Here is a 24,282-nt window from a genome sequence, read left to right as displayed (position 1 = left end):
TGTGTCTGTTTCCCAGGTGAAGCATAAAGGACATTATTCTGACAGACATACATGTATTATGCATCACACCGAGCTGTCTGGGGATCCTTGCTGTATACAACAGTACAAAGAATTGCTCATTAAGACAACTAAAAGCCAGAAAATGTCCTCATTTCATATTAAGAGTGCACATAAGCTGGAGTTGACGGTAAATAAGTTATGTAATAACTAGTTCTGATTGCTCCTAAATGTGTGTTATTGCATTGCAGCGGCTTTGAGCCTTTCAGACTTAAAAGAGACATCCTGGGGCGGCAACGGAGCCCCCTGAATGTTTGTGATTTGATGAAAAATGAATGAGTCCTTGCCGATCTACAAGTATCGGCATGAGCTGTCTGACTTTACCCTCGCAGGATTACGAGGGTCCGTTCAAAGCATCAAGAACATTTGAAATGACAAGGAGGCAACTTTGACATCCCGCCACATGTTAGTGAAGTAGCATAGGGGGAGACCAAAGTGTGTATTCATCGTTTCAGACCCCAGACGACTCCCCCAGGAAGTACCCTCATCTCCAGACATATCATCTTTTATTCATCGCCTTGGCAACTAATGAGCCAATCTCTGGGTTCAGACTAAAAGGGGTGTCTTGCTTCCTTTTTTGGGCATACAGCAAGACACATCTCCCTCTTCTCGGGGTATATTTGGGTTGGTTTGTCTATTTTTTCACATCCAGTGTGTGAAACGAGCTAATATTTCACATTTGAACCTATGCTAAATTCAGCTCTTTCAACACCCTATCGTGCTCTCTCTAATTCCTGATTTGCTTCTGATTTGTTTATGCAAAGATAATGTTCGCAGGAGATACATGAGAATCAATGCAAACAGTGTTTATTTGTGAAGCGAGGCGCAGATAGAAACGGAGCAGCAGCGACTGTAATAACATTATTCCCAAATCCCTCCGTCTCTAACCCATGGAGTGCAGGAGACTGTCAGCTCATATAAACATTCGAAGTTAGAGAGGAGAGAACTTTATTAGCCATTTTCATTTTCTAATCTCTTTAGCATCCTGCTCTGCCATCCCTCGCTTTCTGAAAGGCCTAATGTGATTGCTTCCTATCTCCACATGTCTGCTAAGTAATGGAGCCGTCTTAGAATTACCCTATGCAGCGGGAGAAATATTATTAAATATTTGTAAATGCAGCATTACTTCGGGTTATTTAAAGGGAAATGGAAACACTTTTCAAACTGCTTTCCATCCGACAATATTCCCATTAGGAAATGTATTTATCTAGTCTATTTCCAATGTAAACGATCGAGATACGCAAATTTATTTTTTGAAATACGCGCCTAATGACCTTGGGCGCTTCCATCGATCCGGGACTTTCCCAGTGACGTCACTGTGTGGGTACGGCTTCCTGGGCCAAAGCTCAATACAGCTGGAAACAACATGGCGTGCAATGCACCAGTGGTTTCCAACAAAAGAAAACGGTCGTCGTCAGGAGCGTATTGTACCCTCCCCGACCAGACCGAAGGATGTACCCGGTTGGTCGCTCACCAAGATTCGCGGAGGGATTGGGACCCCGACTCTGAGCATCAAGCCCGGAGACATTCACCTGGGCAGCCGCATTTCCCGGCGCAGCCCCGTGGGAAGTCTCGCTGGAAAGGAAGGTAAAGCGGATAAGAGCAAACCGGCGGACAAATCATCCTCAGCCTCGTCTAAAACGGCCAACGCAGTGAAAAGCACCGGGGGTCGGCGTAAGGTTTCGGACGCCAGCACAGGCTCCGACGATTTATCTAAGGCCTCCGGCTGTGCCACCGGGAAGCTCTCCCCGACCGACAGTAGTTCCGAGCTCTCGGACTGCGCCTACGAGGAAAACAAGCTCTCAGCGGACGCTGTGAGTAGCGACGCCGAGTCGAGAAGCAGCCGAGGCGGGGGGCTAGACGGAGACAAGCCGCTCAGGGATGGCGTGTTGGCAGAAAGAGCTAGCCAACATGCCACCGCCAGGACCATCTGCTTCTCCTCGGAGAGGGACTACAAGGACCGGTGTTCCGGATTAACTGGTTCCCCAATCAACTGGTTTACAGAGGTGGGGGGGCGTGGCCTTCATCTATAAAAATAATGAATTACCCAAGAAATACTTGGATAGGGGGAACAAATTGGCTCCTGCAGTCCTTGATATAACATAATAAATGGTTTTAAAAAAGCCCAGTTCTCATACTTCAGACATTTGAGCAGTGCCCCCCCCCCCCCTTATTTCCTTCGCATTGCTGGGAAGAGTCAGATCATAAGAGAAAATTAAATCAGCAATATTTGTGATGGTGATGACTCATCCCAGTGACATCACGAAACCATCAGCCAATGGGAGCTCGTCCGGGCTGTGACTCATCAATTAGGGAGGAAGACTGGGATGATGCTTGAAGACTGGCTGTCCAAGGGCAAGTCAAGGACGGTGGATGGTAACTCCATTTTCATGGCAGTTATTGAGAGGGTGTCTGGCTGCTTGGGGATTTTGTTGATGGATAATTGCTGTTTGGCTGTGTAATATATTTAACTGGCCATCAGATGGTACTTCTACTGACAGTAAACACACACAGCGTCAGGTTTTCTCTAAGATTCTGCATCTAAACATGAGATACATTGTCTTTAAACGTTCTTTGATATCATTTTGCTTTCTGCATTTGTCTCGTGCTGACTAGAAGAAATTATATGTGTGCATGAGTGTATAAATTCAAATCAGGGAGAGTTCCAGGATCACAGGTCGGAGGTTAGATGCAGTCAAGGGACTCATCATTTATTGGCAGATTCTACCATCAATCAGATCGACGGGCTCTCGCTCAGACGGAGGGGGCGGAGCAACTGATACTGCTTCATGGCCACTGATGCAATTACTTCCTCCAAGGGCACAGTAGATAGATTCAGTATTAGCCTATTACATTCTCCCACAATACCTCTCCATCTTTAACGGACATATGGCTCTAGAATGTTCATCTGTTTCTGTTAAATTCACTGGTGCAAGAAATAATGTGTAAATGCTGAAATAGATTCCGGCTCTGGAATCCATTCTCATCTTTGCTGACGCTATGGTTGTGTGTGTGTGTGTGTGTGTGTGTGTGTGTGTGTGTGTGTGTGTGTGTGTGTGTGTGTGTGTGTGTGTGTGTGTGTGTGTGTGTGTGTGTGTGTGTGTGTGTGTGTGTGTGTGTGTGTGTGTGTGTGTGTGTGTGTGTGTGTGTGTGTGTGTGCCTCCTCTCCATGGCAACCTTTAATAGCGCCAGACGTCATAGATCACTGGTTTTCTCTTCGAGGACAAGAAAGAGTAAAGGAGGGAGGGTAAGAGGATGAAGACAGTGATGGGGAGATGGAGGTGATAGCTAATTCTGCCTAATACCCTGAGAAGAACAGCCAGACACTTAGGGGGGGATGAGTTTCTTCACTAGGTGACTGCCTCTGGGTTTATGAGGCAGGCCATATCGTCATATATCAATCCCATCAAGTGGCAGATTTGATTTCTCGTCAATAGACATATTTCTGACGGCTCTGGATTGCTCTAAGAATAGATTAGCCCACTTCTGCGCTGCATTGAGGTCAATGTACGCAACTATTGGCCATTGAAGAGTGATTACAGCATATGAATTTACATTCATATGATATACAGTAGGGTGATGCAGGAATGAGTCCCAAAACCTCTAAATGAGTTAGCACTTCCTGTTCCTTATCTTGATGTCAATAGTTTTCTGAATGGGTTTATAGTTAGATGGATGAAATAAGGTCGGTGACACAAGCTTAAGATTTTTTTTTGTTTTGTTCTACGTCAAAAAAAAACATCAGTAAATATCCCACATTTGAAGGTGTGAAGCATTTATGTATCAGATAAATGGTGGTTGCTAACAAGTGGCTAAATGATGCACTAAACGACAACACGCCGAATATGAGTTTGCCTTTAACATGGTGGTGGTGTTGACCTTAAATCATGTGACCGTGATGTAATTCAAATGAACTTCTGGTGAATGCATTTATGCTTTAAAAATTACAAAAGTGAACGTTATACTGTATGTGGAATCCACATACAGTATAACGTTCACTTTTGTAATATCTTTTTGTAATAACACAATATCCACATTGTGGATATTGTGTCCAGCTTATCAAAAAATGTAAGTATCATAAGCGTTTGTTTGCAAGAGAGCTTATTTTCTGCAATATTCCAAAATCTGAAAAGATTGTCAAGGAAGCCACTGTAATACCACCGTTGCCGTACGAAGAAAAACTTCAGCCCTGCACCACGCTATGATGCTAGTGAAAGAAAACTCCTATGAAATAGCTCGCAGCTTGGTTTGTTCTCAGTAACTTTACAAATCTGAAAATGTTGCTAATACAATACCCAGCAGTAGGAAATGGCAGCAAGCGTACTGACCGACTTGGAGGACTCTAGCGATCCGGAGGAGAGCGTGTCCCGACTGCTGCGGCTCTTTGAGCTGAGGTGCGGTGAAGATGACGGCGAGTCATCGATGTACGGCAGGATTTCGTGGTGCCTTCGCTGCTCCTCTGCGCGATCTGCATCGTAACCGTACGATGGAGGGGTCCCGGTGAAATGACCGTCTGTGATAGGAGAAAACAAAACTGTTTGTTAGTAACTTTAACTTTTTTATCTAGACTTGTAAACGGACAGCATTTATCAGAGCTTGTTCAGTATTGGAGCCCACTCTTTTAGAACATTTTAGCATTCACCCATTTCCACAGACATTCAAACAGAGGGTCTACCATAAAAGATGTCACTTTCTCATCAGATATGATAAACATTGACACACACTCCACCACACCATGAAATCGAGAGGAATTTGGGGTTCAGTTTCTGGCCCAAGAACACTCTGATATGTTGACCGCAGAGGCTTGAGAGATTGAACCCTCAACTCTTTGACTAGGGAATGACCACTCTACCTCTCACCCTAAATCGACACTGAGGTCCACTCCACTGACGTAGGGAGGCATACAATTGTCATTATGGTTATGCAAAACAGTAGTTTAAATCCATAATCTCATATCTCAAAGAACTTAAGTAAGCTTCAATCTCAGCAAATATCCTTTGTCTAGACTCATGTCATACATTTGCTGGTTGGCCTGATGCTCACAGAAGGTTGTCTTGTGCAGCGCAAAGTACATTTTCTAACACTAATTAATGCGGCTCTACAAAACTAGGGCACACCAAATGAGTTCCCCCTTCATCTTTGTTCATGCCCTTATACAAAACAACTCTGAGACGAGGCAATTGAAGAGGCCAATTACTACAAACTGGATCAAGGTTCAAATGATTTCTGAAGCATCTCTGGGGAAATTCTTCTGTAACCTGCCTTTGACCAGCTTCTGCAATCATTTTCTTTGTGGGAAAATACCAGCTCAAAGTAGTTTTGCATAGGATTATGTGTGATGTTCTTTATGAGAAGAATTAGAAGAGAGAAAAAAACGAAAAACAAAAGGTCAAGCTGGATGCAAAGAAACTACAAATTAGATTTAAAACAACTTGTTTCACAATGTTGCACTCCATGAGGAAATGCATCCCATTCCCAAGTTAGAGTTGTGGTTTTCACTAAACATGTTTTAGTTTAAATAGTTCTGCTTCCAGGAGGGGAGAGTACAGTCAGCGGTTCGGGGAATCTGGTGTGTAACAGCTGAGGGGAAGACATCATGCAACTTTGAATGTCAAAGAAGACCTTTTGCTCATCTCCTCCCACTCCTACATTAGACAGAGCCGCTCTTCTCAGAGAGCAGGCCGGCCTCCTCTGTGCTGACTCAGACTAATAACATGCCACGGTCAACACACAAACATGCAGAATACACTCTAGTACATACTATTTTAAAAGCAGCTTTAGAACACATACAGCTACCAAAGTATGTTGTGCCTCCATTGTTTCTACACCTCTCTTTCGTTGAGATATCTAAACAAACAGCCGCAGATACACAGCCATATGTTTCGCAGGTCAAAGTGGGAAGGAAAGAGATAGAAAGAACAATGGTGGTGTGTTCAGGGCCCATCTGACCTTCAGCCCACCCACCGCTCGCTTCTCGTACTCGCTGCTGCCTGTGGGCGGCCGCTGCCAAATGCCTGCTTCGACCAGCGGCCTCCTGCCAGGCAAACACCGATGTGTGTGTGTGTGTGTGTGTGTGTGTGTGTGTGTGTGTGTGTGTGTGTGTGTGTGTGTGTGTGTGTGTGTGTGTGTGTGTGTGTGTGTGTGTGTGTGTGTGTGTGTGTGTGTGTGTGTGTGTGTGTGTGTAAAATGCAAACACTCTTCCCACATTGCCAAATCTTGCAAACCAAACTGAGTGGTGTTTTACAAATTCTTCCATCACTTTTAGACTTTGTTTGTGTTGATCAACCATACATTTTCTGCTTTATGTTCACACATAAACATTCAGTCTGTAGCAGAGTGCAGTTAACTGTCTTTCTGCCTATTAAGATGACTGATTTACAAAATCTAACGTTTTTTAGAGGTTACTCACTAACAAAAGACAATATGCATTTTTAAATCTGATTCACAGACGGTCTGAAAATAAGGATTGTGGATGCTAAAAACACCAAGTGGGAAATTAGTGGCATCCTGGAATGTGTTTCTTTTTGTAACCCCACCTCTGTGTATCCATGTTAGGGAGCATAGCTTGAGTAATTTTGATCTTCCTACAACCTTGCTGTGGAAAAATGCTGTCACTAGAAACACAGTGAGGTTTTGTGTTTGCATGTGTGTGTGTGTGTGTGTGTGTGTGTGTGTGTGTGTGTGTGTGTGTGTGTGTGTGTGTGTGTGTGTGTGTGTGTGTGTGTGTGTGTGTGTGTGTGTGTGTGAGTCTGTGTGGAATGCATTTAGTGCCCAAACAACCCTGGGGCCAGAAATATTGAGGATCCAAACTACATTTTTTAGGCTGTAACCACCCCTTAGTTAAAAGGAAACACAGTCACAGACCTAAAACCACAGTCATGAATAATAATGATAAACTGTAGATACAATGCCCAGTGAATCACTGCAGCCCTGACTGACTCAACAGTGCCTTCTGGAGAATGTATGTGTCTAAGGTACAAAAACAAACAAAAGCTACAACCTAAAAAGTTCCAGTTAGCTAAATGTAATGTTTAAAACTAGACAATCCAGAGGTTTTCTTTGAGGGATTGCTAAGCTACAAAAAAGTTAGGACTATTACTAGCCTTCCATTATAATAAAGTGTTTATACCAGCAGTTTCCTATGGGGGAGGGGCTACATTTGACAGGTCTGTTAATGGCTCACTATAGCCTGTGGACGTCAAACACTAGGCGTCAGTCTGTCCACGTCTGACCTCATCTCGGCCCAGACGCTGCTTCTAACGCCGCCTTGAGTCAGTTTCTCTCCGTCTGTCTTTCACGCACATTGTTTATATGCCCCTAGATCTTCGCATATATCTAACTGCCTCTTTCTTTCTCTTTCGCTGTCTCATCTCTCCATCCGTCTTGTGAACACATCACTTGTGATTCTGCTGATTTGTAGCCTCTACCACAGCTGGCCTCTTCCTCATGCTGTTCACAGACCAGCACCTTCCACTCCTCTCTTGTTTCCCATACAACCCCCCCAAGGAAAAGAATAAACTGCAAATATTACAGAAAAGCTAACACGCACACAACCTTTTTTGATTCTCCAAAAAACAGTGCACCCATTGATTTCTTCCTGGAGCTATTGGCACAATAAAACAACCTCAGTCTGCTTCAAACACTAGGAAATAAAACACACACATAGACACACACTCTCATAAAATGTTTACATGGAAACAGTGTTTGGGAGGGAGGAGGTATTTTTCCTGTTGCAGGTGGAAAACTACAATCGCACTGGGAATAGTAGTGCTCCGCTGCCATGGCAACACATGGGTCTTTCCAAAACAATATCACGGGCAGGGTATCTGGGTTTCAGTGTCAAGTGATGCTGACCGGTTGACGGGACTTCCTATATAATAGATAACTTTGGGCTTCAAAGACTGTACATCCAAGCTCTTCGCAACTCATTACTACTCCTGTGTGATGCTTGATGAAGGGATTGTTTGGTAAGTGATACAATTAGAAAGGAATAGACCATACATGATAAGACTATTGCTTTGAGCCCAACCTCAATAAATGTTTTATTACAGACTAAATTGAGCCTGAATCACAAAGTTAAAAAACCTTACCACTGAGTAATCATTATGTTGTTCTCTTTTATTTTATCAGATCGCAGTTCCTTTTGAGAAAATCCATATCACTGAAAAATCTGTATAAAATAAATAAAAGTGAAAGTCAAATGTGCTGTTAGACCCTGCAGATAATTAGATTAGCTTAGCATAAAGCTTTTTTTCTTGAGAATTCCAATATAATTTAAATATCTGTGTGGAAAATATGAAGTAAGACCTTGGCGATAATTAGTTTAGCTTAGTTTAAAGTAGTCCAAACGCCGGGAGAACAGAGCCCCACCAGATGTTTCACCTGCTTCCAGTCTAAGCTAGGCTAATCCTCTGTAGCTCCATATTAGCATGAGAGATTTCCATCTTTGCTTTTTACTTCCAACAAAAACAAATAGGCACATTCCTCAAAATGTCAAACCCAAGAAAACATATATATTCCTAAGTCAGCTAAGAACATTTATATTTAAACTGACAGCTGCCTGACCTGCAAAAAGCGACTCTTGTGTAAGTGCCTCATTAGCCGTTTCAAGTGTACAACAGTTTTAAGCACTACCGGGTGTCATCATTTTTGAGAGGCCACTCAGAGAGGCCTCTGCCACTGTCCATTCTTTGTCCCATGCCACCTCCTCTCTGCCCTTTTTCTTTGACTGTGTCTCAGTCTTTCCTGTTTTTGCTCTCAGTCATAATGGATATAACATCTACTGTATGAATGAGCTGCCCTCACTCTCTCACCCTCACAAATACAAGGAATTAAAAGGCTTCTCTGACAAAGGTGCTCTAACAAGTGCTCTAGCAAAGGAGGCCTGAGACAAAAAAAGGATGAAATGAGCCACCATTAAGGCAGAAATAATTATGACAACTACAATAATAAATAAGAAAATGATGACTAGCAATAAAGAGAAAGAAGACAAAGACAATGCAATAGACAGACAGCCATGAAATTGGAGAGATGGGGGAGTGACTCTCAGAGGAGGCATAAGATATCCTCGAAAGTGAGAGCTGCTTCTCCATCCCCCCCTCACGCTTTCCAAAGAGCATGGCCGTCATAAATCTGCCTTCTGAGGCATTTATAGAAAGACGACTGTCACCCAAACAATATAGCCCCACCCCACACACACACAAGTCACACTAACCCCACCCAGCCCCATAGGATCCTAATGTTACGCTACAACACACTCTCTTAATCCGGCTATTTGATGAGAGGAGTCTGTAATCAGAGATCAAATGGTGTGTTTTAATGGCTTCCCCCTCATTAAATCTAATTCATAAACACTGTGTTGGATTTGGAAGGGCTTAGCTTTTTATAGAGGCCAAGTCTGGATACTTGAGATAAATAAGATGCCCCCCATCTCCAAAATGCACCTCAGAAATGGTGTAAAATACATATGCTTGGCTGTACTGTACACCATGACGGAAAGGGAAGTGGGGGGCTGCAAGGAGAGGAAACGATTGAGAGAAAGCGCCCCTTCCCCTGAGTTCCCACTTCCCCTTAAATATCCAATTTAGAGACAATTTTGCTCCAAAGAGAGGGGGCTGGTAGGCGAGAGAAAGTGGGAGGCTGTGGAAATGAAAGTGAAGACTCAGCTACAGCGTCGCTGGGGGGGGACAGACATGCCGTCAAATGAACAGCGTTTCACTCATAATCCTCCTGCGAATGCACTGGCACTTGACAGCAGTTAATTTGATAAATGCCACTATCTTGTCATTAGAGGGCAGAAGATGCAAAGTGTGTCAAATTAAACTGGTGACTGTATTCCTGAAAGTCCTCAATATCTGCAAGTGAGGCAGAAAAATCTGGAGGTGTGGCTTAGGAAGATGCGACTATCTGGGGACAGTTTAAAGATAAATTATTCACTTTCACACGAGGTCACCACTGGCACTTTGCATGCCTCATATAAACCATTAAATGTAACTAGGTGGGGACTCTCACAAGATAGATATGAACCCTAAAGTATTCTTCAAAGAATTGCTGTGAAGGATGCCTTGGAATAAGCAAAGCGTGTATTTGGCTAATTAAATCACCACTCCCGCAGAGGCAATGTGTCCCTGAAAGCTCTTCTGATTTTATGAATTTATTTTTGAATTTCTACCGCTCCTTTGAGAGGACCACACATTCCCTATGTAACACAATAACTCTCCTCATCTTATTTACAATCGAATCACCTTATTGACGTCTATCTGCTGGTGAATTCCTTGTTCCCACTTGAATTATCAACTTTACTCGACTTGAGAAATCATAATAAACCAATTTGTTTCCTGGAGGAAATCTGTTTGCCTCATCGTTGATAATCTCTGCGGATACAACCCAGCAGCAGATGCCGACGGCTTCGGTTAGAAAGCTGGGACGACCACCAAATTGAGAAAAGAATGCTACTTCTTTAAAAATGAACATCGCCACCTGCAGTGATGTAATTGTCCCTTTTTCTCAGGATGGAAGAATGACAGGCAGAACGCAGATGACAGAAAAAATTATACAAAGGACAAAAGACATGGCATGAAGTCATAGTTCAGAAGAAGATAAGAGCAGAAGTATTTGTTTGTGTATAGCATGCAGTGGTGCTGGTTTTACCGTGTGGCTTCACAATGTTTGTGCTACAACCCACATTTGATTGAACCACACATACATTTGATTATGTGTGGTTTTGTGCGTTTCCTCAACTACTCATGGGGACAGGTGCTTGTCAATGTTTCTCTATGCCATAAATATCTGCCAAAGAGAAAGAAACAGTGGCAGATATGACAGCTATGACAGCTAGACTGCGAGTGCTGATGAGTTACATTCACCTGCAATATCGCCTGTGGCTTCCCATATGCTGCTTACTTGGATTCAAAAGAAAACACTACTAATGTAGGAGAAGCAGTTGTAGTACACAATGTAAAAGTCAAAGTCTATAAGGCCTTATGTCGTTTTAGAAGGGGCTGTACAAAAATGACACATTGTCTTAAGTGGTGTAATTTCAGTCAGTGTTGGGACAATTATGCAGGATACTGACTCTTAATTACTACAACTAGTGCCAATCATGTTTCCCGAGTCTTTCATGGTAATTCATGTCAAAGAGACATCAGCAAAGTGAAAGTCGAACTTTACTTAATCTTAAATAAAAGCATGTATGGTGGCATAACAAGAGTTTGGTGCAGCAAGTTAAGATTTATTTTATGTTTGTCCAAAAAACAGTAAAACAAATATGATCTTTAATTCTATAATACAGAGAAAAAGCTAATAATTTCTGTGTTTGATGAGCCTCATTTTTATAGAGTTTTCAGGCAAGGGATGCTGCATTGGCATTCTGCATCACTGTCACAAGACGAGTATGATATATAGGAAAGTAGAAATACATGGAAAGTAACAGAAAATGATTTGATAAAAAGGAAGAAGGATGAGAAGAGACAGAGAGAACAAGACACAAGTTGGCAGGCAGGCAGGTGGCAGATTAATACAAAGGAAAAGGACCCAAACACAAAAATAGACATAATTACAGTAGAACTAAAGACGTGGACACAAAGGTAAATAACAACACACGGCTGTGTCATTTCTTGTACGTTGTGTCAACTTCCCTCGGCACTGAGTGTTTTACATCCTCCTCTGTACCCACTTCTCTCTGTCTCCTTCTACATCTTTTCTCTCTCTCTCTCTTCATCATGCCGTCGCTGCCTTTGATCACACGCGACTTCCAGGAGAGCGCTCTACCGTCTCGGCGGACACATGCTCAACCACACACATCACTCTCCCCTCATCCTGCCAGACAAACCTTTGATTCGTAAAGCGCCTGTCATGTCTTTTCTATCAACTGCTAAAGTCATTAGGAAAGAGACTCATTACCCCGGCCCCCGAAGCATTATGGGGGAAATAAGCGTTCAAATTGCTGCAAAATCACACAGAGACTCTGATTAATAATACAGCATGGTAAATTAGCAGCTCAGCACTCATTAGACTGCGTTTTTCTACAGGCGAAGATGGTTATGTGTGATGAAGAATAGACTAGGCTTTTAGGATGGTAGACTAAGTGAATACAACATTTAGGGTTTTTAATGGTATTTACAGTATGTGTATGGTCTTCAGGGTAAATACAATAATACCACATTTATATCTGCTCTTTCGTTTCCATTCAGCTTTAACAACCGGAGCTTTCTTTTGCTTTTTTTCTAAATACTACCTTTCTGCTCTCCTTTTTCACGTTGGCCCTTGCAGGAGCCTGTTTGCGATCTCACCACGGCGGTAAATCTTGAGGGCAGATCTAAGCCCTCCGACACTCTACTTAATGCATCATGAGCACCACAGCAATTGCGTGTGTTTCAGCGTGGGCGGAGAGCAGCCTCATTAATTCATCTGCTCTGAAGCTGGGACTTAAACCTCCATTGCTATTTGCAAAACACTTTGCGGACAATCATAAGTAATGTGTGGGTTTGAAATGCTCTAATGCGCTTGATTAAAATAGAATGAATGGGACTGATAGGAATGCTATTTCTTTTAGTTTGACACAGTTGTTGGACTTGGTTTAAAGATGCTAACAAATGACCCAATAGAAAAGAGTATGACTGATATAGTTCATTAAGATGTGGTTTATAGAATGAGAAACAAACAAAAAAGAACACATCGACAACTGTTTTTACATCTGGTCATGAATCTACTCGTAAAAGAAGCTAGAAATGTGTGACGAACAATTTAAACGGCGGTTAAACTGTCTAGAAATTGGGCTCATTAAGAACTAAGACATCAATGTATTTGCCTTTTTGTAATGCAATTACTTGTAAAAGGCAATAAGCTAATATTGAAGAACAAAATAAGTTGGCAGATCAATTTAGTTTAAACTAATATTTACAACAATTCCAGATGTTCTTAGTTTCCCTGACTTTGAAACTGCACACTTGTACTGTTTGAGTAGTCTAAAAGCAATGTTTTGGTATTACTGGTAGCTAATGGGTGCTTGTTTTACCATACAAGATAACACCTGACTTGTAAGACATGATATTTCAGTGCAAATTAGGTCACATTATGACTTGAAAGTCTACAGCAACGCTAGCAGCTATTTTAGGCTGTAATGTGGTGCAGCGTTGCTCTGAGCTAAATGCTAATGTCAGAATGCTGACATGCTTAAAATACCCTGCTGTTAACGTTATGATAACATTATACCGTTTGACAAATATAATGTTCACAAGTACACAAGTACTGCTCAGCAAGAGTACTGATTGTAATCTTCAATTGCCAAACTGTTAGTGGCACTTTAGGAAAAATGGAGGACAACCAAAGCCATTAAGGTTCATCTTCTGGGGACAACAGATACTGTAGATTGACTGCAAAGCAATGCCGTCCAGAGAGAGACAACTTACGAATATCCCATATAACAAACTATTCCTCACACAATCACAGTTGTTAAGTGTTTTCATGTGTCTGTTGCTGGAGGCTGCACTCAATGCCCCGAGCAGAGCAAAGGTTGGAGGTTAGAGGTTAATGCATTGGAGGAGTGGGGACAAAGGTCACATGGGTTTTGTGTTACCATGTGTTCATATGTAGGTGTTGGTGTATCCATGTATGCCTCAAGCGGGGGAGCTGAAATCCAATTAACTAACAGTATTACTGCTTCAATCAATAAAATCACTAGCTTGGGAATGGACACTGGGCCTTATCAGCTATTTACAACACACACCTCCCTTTAAGAATAATGTCACATCTTGAAAACATGGACACAACTGATCCAAATTGGCTTTAACCTGTTAACCCCGGAGCCTGTTTTTCAGGTCTCATGCTCGAAAATGACATTCCTAAAACAATTGACTATATCTTCACTTCTAAAAGGGGTAAATTAATAATCTTCTTTCTCAAAGCAATGATAAACCTGTGAGTTTGATGTAGAAAAGTCAGAATCAATATAGAATTTGTTTTATTTTAAAGTAAATTCAGATTGAACATAGTAAAAACATGTAAATGATAGTGTCCGTCCAATAAGAAAAAAAAACATTACTTATAGTGAAAACCACCCTTGAATGATGGGATAGTTGACTAAAAGCTTTGGGAATCCAAACTATAACATATAATAAGTACCCTGTATAAAGATTGATGCAAAACAAGTGACATTTGACCTTTTTAGAGAGATTTAGAAAAAAAACACCTCTGGGGTCATTTGGGTGGATTTGCCATTTCTCTGGAACCCATTGGTCGATTTTTATGATTGACACCTCTTTTGAACCGTTAGAGCCAATATAATCGAGGGGGGCGTTCCTAAATCCATCTACACGTTACCATGAGGAATGAGAGTGATGCGCACCCAGTTTGCCCAATCCGAAACCTATGTTACCTATGTTATGTTTATCAGTAATCATTTCAAAGTGACACAGAGACATTGGATTAACCTTCAGCAGCGTTTTATTCGTTTTAATGCCATTGAACACAACTCTTGATCAGAAAACAGCAACGGTAGTTTTGATCGCTCAGTGAAGATACTTATACCCCTAGAATCTGTGGATTCGCGGGGGCTGCCGGGCTTAACAGGTTAAACAACTGAACGACCAACCAATCAGTTATAAAATTATGACTACATTGATTAAAATATACAACTAAATCCATATATGTCTTTTTCAGTTCTTTAATATGGATAAAGTGATACAAAAATTGTGTGTCATTCTGTGAAAGTGTTGAGGATTGTTTGTTTTCCATAAATTCTTCCAGACAGAAGTCAATTACTCGAAGTACTTACTTATAATAGTAAGTAGTAGTCTTACATTTGAAACACACTACATTTTCTAAGTATCATCGGTCTATATATTGATCTCATCAGGAAAACCATTCTACAAATTTCATTTGGCTCCGTTTCAGCTGAGCACTGAGAGAAATGACAACTCAAGTCTGGGCCTGTTTCACTTTATCCAGTCTGACAGTGCCTTATGAAAACAGAAAAAGTTCTGAGTGATTGTTCTACAATGACTGACGTGTGATAGAAGATTTGACACTTTAAAGTTGTCATTGATGAATGATGGGTGCACCACAACTCCTCCTCCATTTGGATTTAATTAGAGGCTCAATGCTGACAGTTGGCAAAGAAGAATGATTGAGTAATAATCTATGACAGGCCATGATATTCCCCAAATAAGAAAGGTAAATTATCTGACAGCCACAGATATTCAACCGGGGTCTAAATACTATTGACGCGTCTTTTTAGTTGAGTTGCACCACATATTTTCAGATCCACACACATGTAATACTAATATTAGTCCTATTACTACAACTGACTGTGCTACTTGCACTTCTATTTGGTCTACTAGGTTACTGTACTTAGAAATTAGACCTTACACGAAGAATTTGTGGTGGTGGAATTAAGGTACATTCACATTCAATTGAATATGCTCATGCTAATTGTAAATATTCTTTACAATTAGCATGAGCTTGTACTTTACTTCCTATTGTTTGCAACTATATACTCCACAACCTTTCACAACCACATGTTCCTCTTACTTGAAAGATCCGAGTACACATTCCACCATGTAGAAGAAGAAACTCTACAAGAGCTGTGTTGGTTATGTGTGCTCATGCATAACCTAACCCTTTATTTTACTAACTGCACTTATACGCAGTGGTTGTGAGTTTTATGGTTATGGGATTCTGTTATATGTACTGCTAAGGTGGTGCAGAGCGGCTAATGGGAGTACAGTCTGGCAGCATATTAAACACCAAACTAGCATCACCTCGTTGGAGGGTGTGGCTACCTCCACATACTGTGAGAAGCTTGGTGGTTGTCTAAGTGTAAATACATGTCAAGTCTATAATCACTTTTAAGATTGTGTGTGCTATCGTAGCATGTTAAGAGTTTCAAAATGGTGTAAAGCTCCACCTATGATGTGTTGCCGCCTTCTCTCCAGACAAAGCTATAAAATCCTTGGTGAAGACGTAATGAAGGAAAGTGCAAATGGCTTATGTGTTCTTCCAAGCATGCTGCTTGAAACCGCATCCAATTATTTAATGTACTTCATACAGTAGGTCGACCTTCAATAAGTTCCATTACTCCGTCTCCAAGGCACATCACATCATCCCCATTACAATCCCACAGGTCCTGTAATGCAGGTAATGTTGCTGAGAGGGTCTCTAAGAAACCCATCAGGACTACTGCTAAAGCTTCCTGCCAACAACGAAACATTTGCCTCTTGATGATATAGTTCACATAAATTGATATGGACGATTCAAAGCCTTTTTAATATTTAAATATCATATCCGATCATGATTATGTCAAGCATGACCGTCGACAGCAACATGTGATGTACAGTAAGATGATGATTTAATCTGCTTGTTTGAGACGCAGCAGGATATCATTAAAATCGTTATTAGTATTTAAACACTTATTTAGACTAAGTGTATTTGGATTGTGTATCTGATGGGAGGGGTGGGATTGCTCAAAGCTCAGTTATTATGATTTTATGTATTTCCCTTTTTCAAATTAAGGCAACTTGTACAATATGAAATTGCTTAGTTCCCATTTAGTTGCTGTCAAGTGGGAACTAAGTATTTTTTAATTAAAGTTTTTGTGTTTCTCTTTTTTTCTTATGATACTGATATGATTGGCTGTGAATAAGAAAATACGAAGGACAGATCATCTATTTCTGTTTTTTTTAGTTTTTTTTAGAAAGGGGCAGGTAATATAAGATTATTTTTCTTCTCCCTGCTCCTTTCCGGGTATGGTGTGTTTATAGAGACATTTGTAAATAATTAATATACATTAAGTTGTGCATACCATGAACGGAACAAATAAAAATTAAATGAAATACCTTTTGAATAAACATTTATTTTATATAATGTAATAAACCCAAAATGCAAAAAAAAATATGCACTTTTTGGCAATTCATTCAGTGTATGACATATAAAATCAGCGAACAACCTGAAAAGGTAATTTCTGATTCCCCTGCCAAACAACCCCCTACTTTAGAGAGACTTTTATCATCAATCAGTGATATTTCCCGATCCAGCCTGAAAATGCCACACTGGCTGTACTGCACCTCACCCTGTCGCCTCTCCCACGGCTCCCGGCTCAGACGTGACGGCCTGCGGCGGCGCTTATCGTCGGCAGACAGCAGAACGAGCACAAAGGCCCCGATCTGCCTAATCTCTGGTCAAACACAAGCAGCAGCATCCTCGCTGCTCAGGGCCATAAACTGCTGCTTTATGCCGGAGCTGTTCAGGGGACACGCGTTAGGACTTTGCTAAACGGACCGAAGAGATTTGCCAAAGCACATCTCCAGGGGAACCGTTGCCTTGGTTACCACCGCCAACAGGAAGAGCATTTCAATTCTGATTAGGCAACCTGTCAAGATGTCGAGGAGGCTTTTTATTCATGCTACTCAGGATGTATAAGCAGAAGGAATTAGAAGTCCCAAGTGAATATGAAATGATTTGTTGGTTTTTCTTCAAATTAGGAGTAAAACCCCAAAGAAAGACAGATGTTTGCCCCACAGACACTTTAAAAACACTTCACAAGGATCTAACGTGCATCTGCTGGCCTTATCATTTTAGTCATGATATCAAACCAAGCAGCTTTACTGCTTGGTTTGATATGTGTTATGGTAAACAAGCAACCTGCAAAATATAGAACATGAGGTAAACAAATTGTAAGATCAATTTTATTTTCATTTCATTTCTAACCCGATCTCTTGTTTGCCATATAATTTCTGTGGCCTCCATCTCTTCTTCTCCAATCTTTTCCTCCCTCATCTCTCCTACCCCCTCTTTAAACTGGCATTGGGCCAGTTTGACTGTCTGCCACTTTCAAGGGTCCCAGAAGCATCAATTACCTGAACCCAGCACTCACAATATTCCCATAATGGCTCTAAAATACACACACACACACACACACACACACACACACACACACACACACACACACACACACACACACACACACACACACACACACACACACACACACACACACACACACACACACACACACACACACACACACACACACACACACACACACACACACACACACACACACACACAATTACAAAAGACATGCCTCCTCTCCACAACGTATAGGATCAAACACACACTCGTGAGATACTATTCAAAAACCTAGACCCTCAGCCTTTCTCTGTTCATGTGTATGCACTCACACGCGCATTTTCACCAAATGAGGACACTGAATAATTAGCAAGATGAAAAAGAAAGAGCCAACACAGAGAGTCATTTCAATTATCTCTACTCCTCTGGCTGCTGTCTCTTGAAGGTTATGGGCTCAGCTCACCACCGTCTCCTTTGGGACTTAGTCATGAGGAACCAGTTTGCTATTTGACTCCCCTCCACACAGGACCCCCATCTCATCACTGTGATGAAAAACCACTTTGTTTCCATCCCACCTTGCCTGTCTGGACTGGGGAAAACAATTCCTATTACGGTGGTTTTATGAATTATTTTTGATAGATTCCATAGTATACTAATGAACCAAGAATGGCTCGCAGCCAAACCAACTGCCTGGCATTTCTTGTCTCTTAATGGCTACATTTTGATATGATAAAGAGGGATTTGAAACGGCGCAAACCCCGTATACACCCCTCACTCCCACTACTAGATCCTACCAGGTATTTATTGGATGCATACATCCCAGGCCTGGTCTCCTTGGCAACAGGACGTAGCAGGGAGACATAGGAAGCTGTGGGTAGACCTGTGTGTGGTGTGTGTGTGTGTGTGTGTGTGTGTGTGTGTGTGTGTGTGTGTGTGTGTGTGTGTGTGTGTGTGTGTGTGTGTGTGTGTGTGTGTGGTGTGTGTGTGTGTGTGTGTGTGTGTGTGTGTGTTGTTTATCTGTTTCCCTCTGGAAACAAATGCAAGCACATTATCCTCCATGTCTCTGCTGCAAGGACACGACTCAAAATAACTCTGACAGTCAACACCTACACACAAACACAAGCTAATATAGGAAATATGTTGAAAACAGGAAAACAAACAGCACAAATAGATAGATGCAATGATATGAACATGGCTAGGCACATAGATGCTTGCCACTACCGATAACTGGAGAGCCCTTTTTATGGCAGGATCATACATTTATGCAAAGTGCTTAAAATATCTGTTATGCAATAAATGCATGAATACAACAAGCTATGGACAAAAAAACGGCAGAAAATGAATTACTGTAGGAGATTGCTTTAAGAGAGGACCACCAGTTTCCATTAATCCAAGAGACCATCAAATATCCAACCATCCATGTTATTCAATCATTTAATTAGTACGACATTAATTCATTACGACACAAAATAAAGGTAAATTGCTCCACCAGCAGTTCATTTTGTGAAACCACAGTAGAAACGGGAATTCCACATGCCTTTATAAACAGATAAATAAACAATGATATGTTAGTAAATGCATGGTGCTGAAAGGAATCTGCTTCTGCTGAGCTTTTGTGCAATTACCTCCTCAGTCTAAAATAGCAGTATGTGAATAGGAGAGGGCATGACCCTTAGCCAGGCATGGAGTCTATGGCATTTTCTTTTACACACACCTCTCAGCAAACATGCGGTTTGAGCTTTTCCTACACTTTGAACACACTTTTTCCACAGAGAGAGCGCAAGAGAGATATGGTCAGTGTTAAAAGATTAGAAACTGGAGAAGAGAAGAGTATTGCTTGTTGCATATATGGGAGGGAAAAGAACACCAAGCCTGGACATCAAGTATAAATGGTCTCTGTGAGATTTGCTCATGTTATCTGCTTCTTTCTAAATCGTGAGCACAACTCAAGACAGAACAAGTGACAGCAAAAACAAGGAACGGGGGTAGACAGTAAGTTAATGAGAGAAAAGCAGAGATGAGACGAGATAGCAGCCTCTCAGAAGCATGAAATACTTAGAGAGAGATGGGGAGGCAGGCAGTGTGAATTTGAGTCTTTCTTCTCTGGCGCCTCCAGGGAGGAATGATATATTCAATTTGGGTTAAAAGAATGTGTTTAGAAACACTACGGCGGCCCGGAGTTTATGAGAGACACACATTGGAGGATTAATGCCTTTTCTGTGTTTCTCTGCGTGACGGTAATTGAGAGATTCAGGAACGGAGCTTTTACTGAGTCAGATCAAGGCTACAAGCTGTCAATGGGAACTACAAACATGGCCATGAGGGCAGCTATCTGTCACTCAAAAACTGCTAAAAAATAACAATCAAGAGGCCATGTTCCCTCTATGGCTTTGTCTCGTCTTTATTTCTTCATTTTCACTTCTGATTCTCTCCTTCTTTTACATTTTCATTCATATCTCTGCGTTTCTCAGACCTCCTCTCATCTTCTCGTCCAATCATTTCATTGCTCCCCTTCTCCCTCTTTCTCTCCAGGGTGCTGACTGACTATGGGGTGCCAGTTACATGGCTAGCTTGGGTAACATTAGCCTGCTTATGTAACTAGAGACTACACACAGGAGAGGGCATGGCACCGCAGGTTGTAGGGATGCTCATATGTATGCATGGGTACACCCACGGGGCCACGGGTGTAACTTTAGTACATTAAGAGAGAGCAGCAGAGTACAAAATCACTTTTAGAGCGTCGATGCCAACAGGAATCAAAAAGCTAATATTGGTTTCACTCAACTGTAACAGATGTTTTGACTCAAAATTCAAAAACAAGCACTCACTTTGTGATAAGCTGTATCTTGACTCTGTATAACTAAATTGATATTAAGTCAAACCAAACTTCCTGGTTTTCTTCCAGAAGTAAGCTTTGAAACTTTAAAAATAAAATGTACCAAAAAGACATGTGTTTGCTTAACCACATGCCACGCATAGCAATCAATATGTATAGCCGGGATTTCAAATAACAAAGATGTTAAACTGTTAAAAACGAAATATTTGTGTTTTTCAGCAGCATTCAAGCTCAGGACCATCACATGTTAGATATAGGAGAATAATGGGAAAGGGCAAGTAGATGATTACTATACAAAATAAATGAGAGTGTGATTGGATCACTGATAAGTGTTCAATGCTTACAAATGTACTGCTGTTTGACAATTCAAATTCTAACATCAATTACTAAATAACACCTTTATTTGTATAATGAACTGATAAAAGAAATGACCAGAAGTATGTTGAAAAACGGACTTTATCTTCATCTCATGATTTGTCAAGCCTGTCATTTCAAAGTCTGCTACCAACCCAGAGAATAAGGTTACGTACCAGTGTGGCTGCTGAGCTGAGCTAATAATACATACATCATGACTGTATGACACAATAAGGGGAAACGTGATGAAAGCATAGCAGGTCCTAGCAAGGATTCAAGCAGAGCCAGATTTCCCCGTGGAGTGTGGGTGTCCTCAAACTGTGGAAACGACCTCCTTTGGTGTTATGTGTGAGTGTGAGTGTGTGTGTGTGTGTGTGTGTGTGTGTGTGTGTGTGTGTTGTGTGTGTGTGTGTGTGTGTGTGTGTGTGTGTGTGTGTGTGTGTGTGTGTGTGTGTGTGTGTGTGTGTGTGTGTGTGCGTGTGTACAAAGTGACTGGGAGGGCCGAGCAGGTGGGGGGTGGGGCAGCTGCTGGTGGAAATGGTGCACAGCAGCAGCACTGCGCAGTTTCTCCACCACTACACAGATGTGCAAAGAGCCGCAGTCCCACATGCTTATTACCTACCAAGGACATAGGCAGCCACACACACACGGGAACACATGCCTGCGCAAACATGACCTCATATAGCAAAATGCACCACAAGGACACATGAATACCATCCATCAATGCTGAGCAACTGTACTCCACACACACTCAAGATGTGCATGTTTTGAAGAACAACATTAAATGGCGACTTCCTCATCAACGCGCAGACACACGATGACATTAAACTTAATATGACCTAAAAAAGAACACAGACAGAGATGAACAGAACGTGCGGAACTACAGAGGAGGAACAAAGGAGTCATTTTTGTCATCATCCCTCAGAGGCGTGTGTGTGACAATGAATCAGGCCTGTCTCACCAGCAAGTGTGTGTGTGTGTTCTAATTCTGTCCAATGCAGAGAAAAAAACTGTTAACACTGCTTCTTTAACTTAATGTCCTGCTGCCCTTGATCCAAAGTCCTCCGTCTGAAACACTTGATTCAGCTTTTACTCCAAAAACGGCCAGATAACGACAAAATACAGACTGAGACTCAGGTACAGAGTATAACAAGTGAATCTTTCAGGGTACAGAATGTAGTGCCGGTCTGATGAATTAGACTTCATTAATTTAAGCAAGGTGTGATGCAAAGTCTGTGGATTTTTTTAACACACATTTACTTCTGGCTGGATTGAATTCCAAAGTGACCCAGACAGTCTCTGAAAGGGGTCTGGCACATCTGATCACATTCAAGGTGTGAAATTACACATGACTCCTTTCCCAGATACAAATCCCACCAGCTCCTTTCTCTAAATGCATTCAGATTTTGTAATTATAATATTTTTTTAGCCAAAGTCTGTTGGAGAGTTTCCTGAAAAAACTTTCATTGTCATTTCCTGACAGCAAAAACTTTTGATCACCACTGAACCATCTGTTCTCATGTAAATCATAAAGCACAGCCTTAGAAAATGACAGAATTAGGCTAACAGAAAGATATGAAAACAAAGAGTAACCTAGACAGTGGTAGAGAGAGAAAGCCAAGAAGCTGACTGTCCTTCATCTCTGCTGTGTGAGTATGCGCCTGAATACACAGTATAGAGTGAATGATGACACTGATTATAAAGATGATGATGATGATGAGGCAAATCATTATGCAACCGAGCAACAGCATCACATCACTTTGATTAGACCAGCTGTTAATTAAAGAGAAGCTGGACTCAGTGCCTCCCATGTGGTGTTCAGTGGCACTGGAGCGAGAGGACACAGAGGGGGAAAATTACTGTTTTATGGATGGGTGAACAGATGCACAAATGGGTGAATGGACGGTATAAATAAAAACAAGGTTAATTGCTGGGGCGATTACAACGTGTGTTCTTAGGGTCAAGTCGGAAAGTAGCACAGAGAAATTGATCCTCACTTGTTTTTTTACAACTTTAGCGTGCGAGCTAATTGATGAAAAGTTAGCCAGCCAGCAGCATGCTTACATTTGTCAGTCACAATAGCTCTCTCAGCTTTTTACCATTTTCTCTGTACTGAAACATTTACTTGTACCATCTACAATGCTTTCTGCTTCAATTAGCATCTCTGCATATCATTTAACAATGTCAAGGATTAAATATGACATTATAAAACCATGGATTGGACTCCCAGTCTTCATTATTTTGAATCAGTTTTATGCAAAAGTTCAGAACTTCAGATCATTGCCCTTTGACTGTAGTTGAGGGGCGGTTCTAGGGGGGCCAGGGGGGGCCAGTGCCCCCCTAACACTGACCTCTGACCCCCCTGTGGCCCCCCTAAAAATGAAAAGTGAAAAAAATGAAAAATGTATGATTTATTACACGATTTATTGAATGACGGAATAGGCGGAACTAACGTTATTCGTCATTCTAGTCGAACCCATTAGAGAGGTGCACTCACTTTCACTGTCCGGCTGAAGCGCGCGAAAAACAAACACTTTTCATCTCGGATCATCAGAGGCTGTTGCATCCAAGAAAGACTGATTGAAACCTACGTTTCGAGAGACTACCACGATAATTGAAGGTGATTTAAACTATTGTATCCGTGTAATTGTAGATGTAAAGTAGAGATGTAACTGTTCATTGCCTTTATTTTTATATAAATTATGATATGGTGTTAGTGCAAAAATTGTACTACAACTAGTCTAGTTCTCTTTTTCGTCCTGCATTTATTGTGCCCCCCTCAGAAAATAACTGGCCCCCCAGTGGCCCCCCCAGTCAAATTGGTCTAGAACCGCCACTGTGTAGTTCCCTTACTAAAACACGGTTTACAGATGATTGCCAAGCTGACAACAATACTCATTGCATTATGATATGATGAGATCCAAACACAAATCAGGCTCAGATTTAAAAAGACATGTGTGACACAGAGAAAAACATTCCACAGTCACACATCAACACGGGCTGATGCACAAAGGCAAACAAACAAGATACACAAACACACAGGGGAACAGTGCAGAGGAGAGAAGAGTACACAGTACAGCATTAGTGTATTTTTAGCTTCTTCTCAAAGCTACAAGGTCTAAGATTGTTCACAATTGTATTTTTGCCTGATACCGAATTGATTTCTCGAATCCAACAAAATATGTTTGTAT

At 41.5% G+C, this 24,282-nt stretch overlaps 1 protein-coding gene across 1 annotated transcript in view; it reads right to left on the bottom strand.

Annotated features, from left to right (window-relative positions):
* bcr (BCR activator of RhoGEF and GTPase) overlaps nt 1–24,282 on the bottom strand; it is an 85,944-nt gene that overhangs the window by 35,989 nt on the left and 25,673 nt on the right. The window contains exon 2 of the mRNA XM_034198111.1: nt 4,386–4,570. Coding sequence (XP_034054002.1) covers nt 4,386–4,570 — 185 coding nt within the window. The remainder of the gene's footprint in view (nt 1–4,385; nt 4,571–24,282) is intronic.

This window comes from Gymnodraco acuticeps, unplaced genomic scaffold, assembly GCF_902827175.1.
Source record: "Gymnodraco acuticeps unplaced genomic scaffold, fGymAcu1.1, whole genome shotgun sequence".
In the NCBI taxonomy this organism is placed as follows: Eukaryota; Metazoa; Chordata; class Actinopteri; order Perciformes; family Bathydraconidae; genus Gymnodraco; species Gymnodraco acuticeps.
This window is presented reverse-complemented; position numbering and strand designations above follow the sequence as displayed.